General features: G+C 39.7%; 1 protein-coding gene across 2 annotated transcripts in view; it reads right to left on the minus strand.

The window, feature by feature from the left end:
• Window positions 1-1,403: 1,403 nt before the first annotated feature.
• LOC123512262 (FAST kinase domain-containing protein 4-like) overlaps window positions 1,404-13,467 on the minus strand; it is a 39,536-nt gene continuing 27,472 nt past the window's right edge. For both annotated transcript variants that reach the window (XM_045268546.1, XM_045268545.1), the window contains exons 5-7: window positions 3,646-3,757; window positions 3,128-3,235; window positions 1,404-2,782 (exon numbers count right to left, since the gene is read on the minus strand). In XM_045268546.1, the coding sequence (XP_045124481.1) occupies window positions 1,499-2,782; window positions 3,128-3,235; window positions 3,646-3,757 (1,504 nt within the window). In that variant the 3' untranslated portion in view covers window positions 1,404-1,498. The remainder of the gene's footprint in view (window positions 2,783-3,127; window positions 3,236-3,645; window positions 3,758-13,467) is intronic.

Raw genomic sequence — 13,467 nt, forward strand, 5'->3', positions numbered from 1 at the left:
TGTAGTAAAGGAGTTAAGAGTAAATAGGGAAGAAAGAGCTTGAGGGTCCTTAGAAATATATAAATGAGTGTTTGCAGTGTTTTGCAGGATTTATGAATCACGGGAAAATAACAAATAATGAGAATATAAAGGAAGCTGCTATAAACCATTAGGCCTACATGTGCTAGTCCCTGTATGATATCAAATAACAAATATTCATGATAGATAATTAGATATAGTATACCATAAATATAAACACAAAAATAATGAATTACAATAAACAAAAAGTCTTATTGTGAAAAAAAAAAAATTACTTAACAAAAATTAACACAAATAACAATAAATCCATGAAAATACTCCTAACCATTTAGAGCAAAAACTAAACCACTTACCATGCACACAGGGGCACAGTAACCAACCTACATGACAAACCAACCACTATGAACACTCACCCAAGTCTGCTGTTGGAGTGGTGAGTGGTGATGAGTGGTTATTTGTAGGCAGTGCTTGACCTGACCTTCCTAACCTCTGCTGCCCCACCATTGCTCATCCTTATCCTCCCACCATTACATCTAGTGGAGCAGGGACAGCGAAGTGTGAGAGGATTAGATTCATTATAAGAGAGCAGCTGGAGGAAAATTGAGGCAGTTTAGACATTAATGAAGAATAAATAAATCAAATCAGAGAAAGAGAAAAAAAGGTAGACATGGGTAAGGCTCATCATACATTAAATAAAAAATAAAGACTTGGCCTGGTATGGCAACTTATGGGTATTAAAATAACTACAAAAAGATGGGGAAATTCTGAGGCAATTAGACTCAGACACAAGTAAGAGTAATCAAGCAGTAAGTAATGGGTAATTAGTCCAAGTAAAGCAAGCCAAGGATGATAAAAGAAGGCAGGCCAGATGAGGATCAGGGTGGTGGAATGAGTGATGTTCAGGTGGGGTGACCTGAGGATGAAAGATAGTTGACAGAGACTAGTGGAAAGGAAATAAACTGAGTAGCAGGATGGCAATATGGTAATGATAAAAGAAAGCAAAGCAGTTGGAGAGTTAGATGATGAAATGGGAGACATGTGGCAAAGATGGCCTTATAAAGAGAATTTTCACACAACAAAAGTGACCATTGTAAGCATATGATGCACAGGGAATGCTGGGTAAACACACACACAAAGTTATGAAGATCACACATAACCTCTGGCTGCCACAACATGTTTTCCTGTTAAGAGAACAAAAATAATCCAACAGAAACTTTAAAATCTAGCCAAGCAACAATACCATTCCAAAACAAAAAGCTGATTAAGTACACCTGTTGTTGGTCTGCAGGTGTCATGTGTGAGGATCAGCCTGACTTCTTATCCAAGAACCATAATGGTGTCTCAATACACTCCTAGTGTCTGCTGTTTACAATAAAACAGTTAAGTAAAGAATTATTTTATTAAAACCTTCTAGGTCATCATGATCACAAAGATAACTCATTATGTACACAGGACAACAGTAGCAGCAGCAGCCACAGTACTAACTTACCGTGGAGACAACCTCCTTTATCTTGGCCTCCAGGTATTTAGCATTCTTTAGAGTTTTAGCCTTGATGCTGTACTCAAAATAGGGCACCTGGAGGGCTCGGCACCCCTGGGCCTCCAGCAGGCGCACTGCCAGACGGGCACTGCCCACCAGCTCCTGAGTGCCATTAGTATAGTCCCTGAAACCCCACACCAGCAGCCCTAACCTCACAGCCCCCTCTGGGGGTGGAGAGACAGGCCCTTTCCCCGTCAGCGCACCCCCATGGTCCTGGATAGGAAGGGGTCGCCCCTGCCGGTCCGTCAGCAGCTCACCATCCACGTGCACACCCATGGGGGCAGGAAGGTTCTGCAGCAGGAAGCGAGGCGGTGGTACCAGATTGTGCAGAGTGCCCAGCACATGTCGGGACAGCCGCAGCTCCTCCCTGCCCCGCACCGGCATGGCCGCTGCCCCCAATTCTTCGGTCTCCATGCGGGGTCCTGAGTAGCCTGGAATGAGCAGCCCTGCTGCAGCATCCACGTTCAACAGCTTGAGCCTCACACCAGGCCGGTGCTGTGCCTCACTGGCCATCACTGCTGCCACAAAGGTTGGATTCAGAACGGAGGCCACATGCTGGGCATCTGCCTTCCCCAGCACCACCAGCGCCCATACCACATCCAGCCAGACCGAAGTGCGACTCAGTGACTCTTGGCTGAGGCGCGGCAACACCACTCTAAAGAGAGAATCTATGTCATTAGGGATATAAGAGACGGTGGCCAGGGTGAGCATGAGGGCTGCTAGGGTCTGTGAGGGACAGGCCGAAGCATTCTTCTCCACCCACTCTGCTAGGGCCTCCAGCAGCACTGGACACCGCCAACGTAGCTGGCCGGCACAGAAGAGTATGCCACCAATCAGGATGGGTTTGTCAATCTGTGGGATCTGAGGAGCCAGATCTGCAGCCACCTTCTCCAGCAGCACAGGGTCAGGGAAGGTGAGGGCTTGTGCAGCAAACAGAATGTTACTCAGCATCTTGGGAGGCAGCGGTTCTCCCTGGCGTGCCATATGGAAGGCCAGGCTCCGGATGACAGGTGTGGCGCGGCGCCTCACTGACCCCAGAGCGCAGAACACCTTGGCCAGTTCCTCGTAATTCATCTCGGCTGCCAGTTCTGTGGTGCGGTCGTCAACATGACCCATGAACTCCGCAGAGAAGAGCTCCTGGTGGAGGTACAGAACCTCCATCTCTGAGGCCTTGGTTACCTCCACCCACCGTCGCTGCACAGCCTCCACTGCCTCACGCAGCACCTGCCAACACACCAGCCTCACTCCATCACCTCTCCTCTTACCCCATCTCTGACTTTTTTCTCATACTCTTACATGTCAACTCTCTCCTTTCATATCTGCGAAATCTTTCCTCTCTACCTACATCTTTGACATTGCCTCTTTCTTTCTCTATTTTCCACTGGTATTCATCCTTCCTCTCTGACATACAGAATGATGTAATTATATCCATTTAAATAAAAAAGATTAAAAAATCATCCCATTAGTTTCAACAACTGGTGTGTAATATCTCAGTCTCTCAAACGTACTAGCTAAAATAAAACTGTACACAGTGAAGTTATATGGAACAAGTTGTTGTTAGAGACTTGCCTTCTTCTCCATATCGGAGTTCTGGTGCTTGATGTGGTACAGCAGGATGGACAGCAGGATGGGGAAAGACACCTTCCTAATGTTCCACAGGAGCTGGTTCTCAATGGACTGTGTGCACGAATGGACAAGAAAAGAAATGGTTCAGGCCATACAAGAAGGTTGCAATATGTGGCATGTATGGATAAACTGTTATATTATTTTAAGCAACAAACAGCCTAACAGTTATAAAGCTTGTACACCACAAAACATTTTTCTACAGGCAAATCTCACTTCACAAGCACCTGAGTTAAGAAGATTTGAGGCTACTAATTAAAATCTTTTCCCTTTTGCCCTTACTTATGAATATAAAGTTGATATTCCAAAATAAAAATCTTTTAAAACATAAATAATATTGAAAGTGGAAAAAACACAAAAATCTGCCAATACTTTCAATTTACAAAATTTCACACAAACAGTAGCTATTCAAGATATTCATGAATAGGTAGTTGAATCAGCACACCTGCCACTCTGCCACCCACCTGCACCACGTGTGAGTCGCTGCTCACTCCCATATTGGTGAGGCTCTTGAGGGCTGCCAGCAGGGAGGACGGGGGACTGCGGATGCTGCCTCGGTCTATCAGGGTAATCAATCTGGGCCAACCACAAATACACATCAAAACTCATTTGCTGCTAACCTGATGATGAAAGCCAACACACACACACGCACACACACAAAAGCTGTTGGCTCTTCACTCCTGCCACACTGCAAGATCACAATTCTGACTTGCATCCACACTCGAGGGATTTTAACTAAGCATCACTAGCCAGTAGTTGCAATATGAAAATTAAGCTACACCTCTTTTCTCAACCCAACTCCATATTTACATCCCCATTCCAACTCCCTCCTAGTTTCTACATTTCTCATATTCACTTCTATCTGAGTCTCCACCTCTCTCTCTCTCTCTCTCTCTCTCTCTCTCTGACAATTTAGGTTTCAAGGAAATAAGACTCAAAATCATAATATTTATGATTATTTTGTTAAAATTGTAATGGCAGGACACCTTGTACATATCTTTCATCTTACTCTCAGTCGTCAGTAACTAATTCATAAACCAAAAATAAGGCTGCCCTCTCTTCATCACTTTTCCTGTGTTCCATGCTCCAAAGTGTGTGTGTGTGTGTGTGTGTGTGTGTGTGTGTGTGTGTGTGTGTGTGTGTGTGTGTGTGTGTGTGTGTGTGTGTGTGTGTGTGTGTGTGTGTGTGTGTGTGTGTGTATTTACCTAGTTGTATTTACCTAGTTGTAGTTTTACAGGGCCTGGGTTTTATGCTCGTGTGGCCCCGTCTCCATATCTACACTTATCCAATCTTACTTTAAAAGTGTGCACACTCGTTGCAGACACTACTTCTTCATCTAAACTGTTCCACGTCTCAATACATCTCTGCGGAAACTATATTTTTAATATCTCTCAGACATCTTCCTTTCTCAGCTTTTTACTATGCGATCTTGTGCTTGGATGTCATATTCTTCTCTCAGGATCAGTTTCTCATTATCCACTTGGTCCATTCCGTTGATCAATTTATAGACTTGTATCAGGTCTCCTCTCTCCCTTCTTTGTTCCAAGGTTGGTAGATCCATAGCCTTTAGTCTCTCCTCATATGTCATCCCTTCAAGTTCTGGGACCATTCTTGTAGCCATTTTTTGTAGCCTCTCCAATTTCCTTATGTGTTTCTTTTTATGAGGGGTCCACACTACTCCTGCATATTCCAATCTGGGTCTTATTATAGTATTTATCAATTTCTTCATCATTTCTTTGTCCATGTAGTGAAATGCTACTCCAATATTCCTCAGCAAATTATATGTTTCTCTAAAATTCTATCAATATGGCTTACTGGTTGATTGTTTTCTTCCATCGTCACTCCTAAGTCCTTTTCCTTTTGACTTTCTCCAGTTCTACTCCATCTCCCATCTTATAGATTCCCACAGGTCGTCTTTCACTCTTTCCCATTTCCATGACATGGCTTTTGTTCACATTGAATTCCATTTCCACTTCTTACTCCATTCCCAGATCTTATTTAGGTCTTCTTGCAGTATTTCACAATCCTCCTTTTGCTTTATAACTCTGCACAGTTTCGTATCATCTGCAAACAAATTTATGTAGCTGTTCACTCCTTCTGGCATGTCGTTAATATAAATGAGGAAAAGTATTGGTGCCAATACTGACCCCTGTGGCACTCCGCTTTCTACTGCTCTCCACTTGGACTTCATATCTTTAACTACCGTCCTTATTTCTCTCCCCCTCAAATAATTTTCTATCCATCTCAATGTGCTTCCTTTTAAGCCACCCTTCTCCTCTAACTTCCACAGTAATCTTGCATGTGGCACTTTGTCAAACGCCTTTTTAAATCCAAATAGATGCAGTCAACCCATCCTCTCTCTCTTGTACTCTATCAACTATTCTAGAATAGAAACTCAATAAATTAGTTACACAAGACCGTCCTTTTCTAAAACCAAATTGGCTATTTGATATTAATTTGTTGTCTTCAAGGAACTCGATCCATTGTTTCTTTATTATTCTTTCACACATCTTGCATATTACACTAGTTAGTGATACCGGTCTGTAATTTAAAGGTTCTTCTTCCTTCCGCTCTTATATATGGGAACCACCTCAGCTCTTTTCCATTCTACTGGCACTGTTCCATTTTCTATTGAGCATTTTATGATGTTGTATATAGGACTTGCTAGTTCTTCCCTACATTCTTTCAGTATTCTGCCTGAGACTTCATCCGGTCCCATTGCCTTCTCTTCATCCAGTTCCTTCATTAACTCTTTTATTTCAAGCTTGGTTACTTTAATCTCTTTCATATAGATTGTCTCTATTACCCTGTGGCCTCTCAAATTTGGATTCTTTAGTAAAGACCTCCTGGAATTTTTATTTAATAGTTCTGCCATACTTTTGGGTCTTCCACCATCCCGTTCTCTCCTTTTAACCTTTCTATTGTTTCTTTTTGCCTAATTTTTCCATTTATGAATCTATAGAACAATTTTGGTTGCTCCTTACATTTTTCGACAATATCTTTTCAAGTTCTTTTCCTCTTCCTTCCTCACCTTAACATATTCATTTCTCGCTGCCTTGAAGTTTTCCTTGTTTGTTGGATTCTATTTCTCCTCCACCTTTTCCATGCTCCATCTCTTTTCTCCTTTGCCTAGCACACCTTGCATTAAACCAATCTTTCTTTCCTTCTTCTTTTGGTCTATATTTTGGGACATATTCCTGACTCCTGTTTTGTATATTTCCAAAAATAAGTTATATTTGTCTTGCATTGTCTCTGAGTTTTCCATCTCCTCCCAGTCTACGTTTTAAAATAGTTCTTGAGATTCTCAATATCAGCCTTTCTGTAATTTAATCGGTCTCCTTTGTATGAATCGTCTCTATCTTCCTTTCCTTCTTCTATATCTATTTCTAATATTGCATGGTCACTCTTTCCCAATGGGCACTTATATCTTATATCGTCATTCATTTGTATACCCCTTGTAAAAACTAGGTCCAATCTCGCCGCTCGTTGTTTCCTCTGAATCTTGTGCATTCCTTTACTCTCTGGTCCATCATATTGTCTATCATTAGGTTCAAGAATCTTTCTCCCAGGCTTCTTCCCCATACCACTTTCATAATTTTCCCAGTCCACTTCTTTACAGTTGAAATCTCCTACTAATATCACTTTTCTCCTTTCTTTAACGATTCTCATTAGACTCCTTATTGTGTCATCTATCATGTCTTTATATTCTTGATTGGTCCATGAATTTGTTTTTGGTGGCACATATGTTACAATGATTGTTAACTCTTTTTTATTAATATGCATCTTAATATACAATACTTCTGCTTTTCCTTCCCACATTCCACTTGGTTGATCACTATCTCCTTCCTTAACATTATCATGACTCCTCCTCCTCCTTTACCCACTCTGTCTCTTCTCCATACATTATACCTATTATCCAAATCTATTTTGATTGCCTCATTTAGTTTTGTTTCAGCCAGGCATACAATATCTGGATTTTCTTTCCTTATGTAATCTCTTAATTCTAATTTACTTGATAAAACCCGTCTATGTTCGTATACATCATTTTTAGTCTTTTGCCTTTATCATTTTTAGTTAAACTTGTTCCACTTTTTCTCTTCCTTCTCGTTTATATACCATTTCCTTATCCTGTCTCCTAGAATTCTCCAAAAAATGCCTTCTTCTCCTCTTCTGACCTTTCATTATTCTTTTCCTTACTGCTGCTGCCAGTTCATTGTATCTCTTCCTTTCTTCCTCATTTCTATTTTTCTTTATATAGATATCCTTGCAGCCTTCTGTTTCTCTAAGTTTTGTTGTTCTATATAATATTTCTTCTGTTGCTGCTTGTGATTTTAGTAGTATTTTAATTGGTCTCGTTTTCCTTCTTGATATGGTCCCATTCTGTTTATTTCTTCTACTTCCTCTTCCAAGTTCTGCCTATCTTCGTCATTAAGATTCTTCAGTAGGTCTTTGACTGATTTCATTTCTTCTTTTTCTCTTTTGGTCTATATTTTATATTTTTTCTTTTATTCCAAATACGACTACACTCTTCTTTTTTTCTGCAATTTCTCTAACTAGATTTTCTTTTGTCTTGAGGACTCCTATCATTTTGTTTGTCATATTTTCTTCTTTTTCTTTAAGTTGTTCTTGAATCACCTCCTGAAAATCAGCCTTATCTTTCTTATCTTGGACTCTCCATGCTTGTACTTCTTTTTTAATCACGTTCTGTACTCTTTCCTCTTCCTTGTTTACTAGATCTTTCAGCTTCTCCTTTTCTTTCTCGGATTTACCGAGTCCTTCTTCCATCTGCTGCTTGTAGTTAGCTACTCCCTTTTTTAGTTCTTCGTTTTCCGCTCTTACCCTAGCTTCATTTTCTTCCACTTTTCTTATCCTTTCTCTCAGTCTTATAAACTCCATTTCCTGTTCTTTATTCTCTTTCATTTCCATCTTCTCCTTTATCAGTTTATCTAGTTTACATTCAATATGTTTTGTGTTGTGTGTGTGTGTTGTTTTTTTTTTTTTTTTTTTTTTTTTTTTTTTTTTTTTTTTTCTTTTTTTTTTTTTTTTTTCTTTTTTTTCTGTGTTTTTTTTCTTTTTTCTGTTTTCTTTTGTTTTGTGTGTGTGTGTGTGTGTTTTTTTTACATTCACTCATATGTCCTGTCTCCATATCTAATTTTCTTAAAAAGTTAAGTACACTGTGCTGTAACAATTTCATTATCCAATGCATTCCATTTTTCCACCATTCTGTGTGGAAAACTGTATTTTCCAATATCCTTCACACACTGCCTCATCCTGATCTTCATTTCATGTCCTCTTGTCCTTCCATCTTCTTTTGTCAACAGCACCAGGTATTCTTTGTCTATCTTTTTAATATCATTTACTATCTTATACATTGTTATTAGGTCCCCAACTTCTCTTCTATCTTGTAAAGCTGGCAGTCCCATTTCCTTCAGTCGTTCTTCATATGTGAGGTCCTTTAATTCCGCGTGTGTGTCTGTATTTACCTAGTTGTATTTACCTAGTTGTAGTTTTACAGGGCCTGGGCTTTATGCTCATGTGGCCCCGTCTCCAAATCTACACTTATCCAATTTTTCTTTAAAACTATGCACACTCGTTGCTGACACCACTTCCTCACTCAAACTGTTCCAAATCTCAACACATCTTTGCGTGAAACTATATTTTTTAACATCTCTCAGATATCTTCCCTTCCTCAGTTTCTTACTATGCAATCTTGTGCTTCTAATGTCATATTCTTCTCTCAGGATTAGTTTCTCATTATCCACTTGATCCAGTCCGTTAATCAATCTATAAACTTGTATCAGATCCCCTCTCTTTTCTCTGTTCCAGGGTTGGTAGATCCATAGCTTTTAGTCTCTAATCATATGCCATCCCTTTAAATTCAGTGTGTGTGTGTGTGTGTGTGTATTTACCTAGTTGTATTTACCTAGTTGTAGTTTTACACCTCTTTATGCTCTGTGGTCCCTCTCCATATCTACACTTATCCAATTTTTCTTTAAAACTATGTACACTCTTTGCTGATACCACTTCCTCACTCAAACTGTTCCAAGTCTCAACACATCTTTGGAAACTAAATTTTTAACATCTCTCAGACATCGTCCCTTCCTTAGTTTCTTACTATGCGATCTTGTGCTTCTAAAGTCATATTCTTCTCTCAGGATCAGTTTCTCATTATCCACTTCATCCATTCCATTAATCAATTTATAAACTTGTATCAAATCCCTCTCTCTTCTCTGCTCCAATTGGTAGATCCATTGCCTTTAGTCTCTCCTCATATGCCATCCCTTTAAATTCTGGAACCATTCTTGTAGCCATTTTTTGTAGTCTCTAATTTTCTTATGTTTCTTATGTTTTTATGTTGTGTGTTTTGTTTTGTTTTGTTGTGTTTTTTTTTTTTTTTTTTTTTTGTGTGTGTGTATTTACCTAGTTTTACCTAGTTGTAGTTTTACACCTCTTTATCTTTTCCTCTCTCCACATCTACACTTATCCTTTTGTTTTTTTTTTTTTTTTTTTTTTTTTTTTTTTTTTTTTTTTTTTTTTTTTTTTTTTTATTTTATTTATTTCCTCTGGTCACCCAGCCAGCCTTTCACATTACAGACTGAGCTCAGAGCTCATAGACTGATCTTCGGGTAGAACTAAGACCACACCTCACACAGGGATGGCAAGGCCACAACCCCTTGAATAACACCTCATACCTAGTTGCTGGGAGATGAACAAGGGCTACACATTAAAAGTGTTGCTATGCTCAGGACTCAAACCCAGGCCTTCTCAGTTTTGAGCCAAGTGTGCTAAGCACTACATTACACGTGTCTGTGTGTATGTATTTACCTAGATGTATTTACCTAGTTGTAGTTTTACAGGGCCTGGGCTTTATGCTCGTGTGGTCCCGTCTCCATATCTACATTTGTTTAACTTTTCTTTAAAGCTATGCACACTCCTTGTAGACACTACATCTTCACTCAGGCTACTCCATACCACTATACTTCTTTGTGGAAAGCTGAATTTTTTCACTTCCTTGAAGCATCTTCTCATCCTCAACTTTTTACTATGATATCTTATGTTTCTACTGGTGTGTGTTTCACTGTTTGATCTGCTACAGTCTCTGACGAGACAGCCAGACGTTACTCTACAGAGCCAGCTCAGAGCTCATTATTTCCATCTTCAGATAGGCCTGAGACCACACACACACACACACCAGGACAACAAGGTCACAACTCCTCATGTACCTACTCACTTTACATCCTACTACTCACTGCTAGGTGAACACTGCTATGAACACCACACATAAACGTGAAAGGAGACACACTTTTTCCATGAATATTTTTCCTATAAGTGGCCATTTTAGTTTTTCCCATGCCAAATCCTGTCCTCTGTGTGTGTGTGTGTGTGTGTGTGTGTGTGTGTATTTACCTAATTGTATTTACCTAATTGTAACATACGGAAAAGAGCTATGCTCGTGTTGTCCCGTCTCCATATCTATTAATGTCCAGCTTTTTCTTAAAATCATGAATATTCCTTGCGTTGACCACTTCCACGTCTAAACTATTCCATGCTTCCACCCTTCTATGAGGGAAGCTATATTTTTCACATCTCTCCTATAAGTGGCCATTTTAGTTTTTCCCATGCCCTCTCGACATTCTTTCATTCCACATACACAGATCTTCCCTATCCATTTTTCCATGCCAATCATCACTCTGTATATTGCTATCAGGTCTCCCCTTTCTCTTCTGTTTTCCAGGGTTGGAAGTTGCATTCTTTTCAGTCTGTCTTCATAAGTCAAATCTCTTAAGTCAGGCACCATTTTCGTTGCAGCCCTCTGTACTTTCTCTAGTTTCCTTATGTGTTTCTTTAAGTTCGAGCCCACTGTATTGTTGCATATTCAAGCCTCGGTCTTATCATTGCAGTAATTATTTTCTTCATCATTTCTTCATCTAAATATCTGAACGCCACTCTTATGTTCCTCAATAAGTTCAATACTTCTCCAATTATTTTGTTTATATGTCTCTCTGGCGATAGGTCATTGGTAATTGTCACCCCAAGGTCTTTTTCTTCATGACTGGTTTTATGTCTTCATTTCCTATCTTGTACATACTCCTGATTCTTCTTTCACTCTTGCCAAACTCTATTTTCTTGCATTTTGTCGTGTTGAACTCCATTTGCCATGTACAGCTCCATTTCCATATTCTGTCCAAGTCTTCCTGGAGTAGTTCGCAATCTTTGTCACATCTCACTTTTCTTAACAATTTTGCATCGTCTGCAAATAGGCTCACATAACTGGACACCCCATCCACCATGTCATTTATGTAGACCGCGAACATTACTGGTGCCAACACTGATCCCTGTGGAACTCCACTCTCCACCAATCCCCATTCTGATGGTCTGTCCTTAATTATTGTTCTCATTTCTCTTCCTACCAAAAGTCTTCCATCCATTTTAGTAAACTGCCATGCACTCCTCCTACCATTTCAAGTTTCCAGATCAGTCTCTGGTGTGGTACCTTATCAAAGGCCTTTTTTAAATCCAGATATATTCCATCAGCCCAACCATCTCTTTCCTGTATTACATCTATCACCCTCGAATAGTAACATATCAGGTTTGTCGTGCATGAACGCCCTTTCCTAAAACCAAATTGACACTCACAAAGTATGTCATTTTTCTCCAAGAAGTCTGTCCATCTAGTCTTCACCACCCTCTCACACATCTTAGCTACCACACTTGTAAGTGACACTGGTCTATAGTTCAATGGGTCTCTCTTGTTACCTGATTTATAGATTGGGACAATGTTAGCTCTTTTCCAGTCTTGGGGCACTACACCTTCCCTTAATGAGGCATCAATTACTTCACAAACTTTTTCTGCCAATTGCTCCTGCATTCTCTTAAAATCCATCCTGATACCCCATCAGGTCCCACAGCTTTTCTCACTTCTAAACTCCCCATCATGTTCTTGATCTCCTCCACAGTTACTTGAAACTCCTTCATAATCCCTTTCTGTTCCATTACCAGTGGTTTGTCAAAAGCAGTCTCCTTTGTGAATACCTTCCGAAAGCATCCATTCATAGCCTCTGCCATTTCCTGGGATCTTCACTGTATACTCCATTTACTTCTAAACTTTCAATACTTTCTCTATTTTTGATGTTGTTGTTCACATGTCTGTAAAAAGCCTTGGTTGGTCTTTACATTTATCAATTATATCCTTTTCTTGTTTCTTTCTTTCTTCTCTTCTAATCAACACATATTCATTTCTTGCTCTTTTGTAACTTTCCCACTGCTTAATCCGTCTTTTCCTTCTCCACCTCTTCCATGCATCCTCTTTTCTTGTTCTAGCCTTTTCACATCTATCGTTAAACCAGTCCTGCTTTCCAACTTCTCTATGTTGTCTTATTGGTACAAATTTTTCTCACCTTCTTTGTATATTTTTATAAATTCCTTCCACTTTTCATTTGCTCCTTAGCACTCTTGAATTTCATCCAATTTGTCTCTTGAAAGAATTTCTTTAGGTTTCCAAAATCTGTCTTGGCATAATTCCATCTTCCCACTTTATATTCTTCATTTCTTCTAGATTTCTCTTCGTCTATCACCTTGAACTCCAAAACTGCATGATCACTCTTTGCTAAAGGGCACTCCACCCTCATCTCCTCAATGACCATTGGCTCTGTACTAAAGACCAAGTCCAGTCTTGACGATGCTCCCTCTCCTCCAAACCTAGTATCTTCTTTGACCCACTGAGTTAACACATTTTCCATTGCCAGTGTCAATAGTGTATTTCCCCATGTTGTCTCTGATCCTTCCATTGACCAGTCCTCCCAACACACCTCTTTACAATTAAAATCTCCCATCATTATAGTTCGTTCACAGCCACCCAACATTTCTTCCAGACATGTTCCTGTATCACTTATCATTTCTTCATATTCCTGTACTGACCATGCATTTGTCTTAGGTGGTACGTACACCACTATGTAGTGCCTCTTTTTCCTTCATTAGTTTCTGCTCTGATCTTTAGCACTTCTGCCTTTCCCATACCTTTTTCACTTGATCCACCTTTATATCTTTTTTAACCAGCAACATCACTCCTCCTCCCATCTTACCTACTCTATTTCTTTTCCAAACGTTATATTTCCCTTCTCCAACCTTCATCAGGTCTTCTCCCTCTCTCAGTTTTGTTTCAGTAAGACCCACAATATCTGGGTTCTTGTCCCTCAAGTAATCGTTGAGTTCTAAAATCCCCGATATCACTCCATTTATGTTGGAATACATTACATTTCGCTCATATGTAAGTTTCTTTAGTCCTT

The sequence above is a fragment of the Portunus trituberculatus genome, chromosome 33 (genome assembly GCF_017591435.1).
Source record: "Portunus trituberculatus isolate SZX2019 chromosome 33, ASM1759143v1, whole genome shotgun sequence".
NCBI lineage: Eukaryota > Metazoa > Arthropoda > Malacostraca > Decapoda > Portunidae > Portunus > Portunus trituberculatus.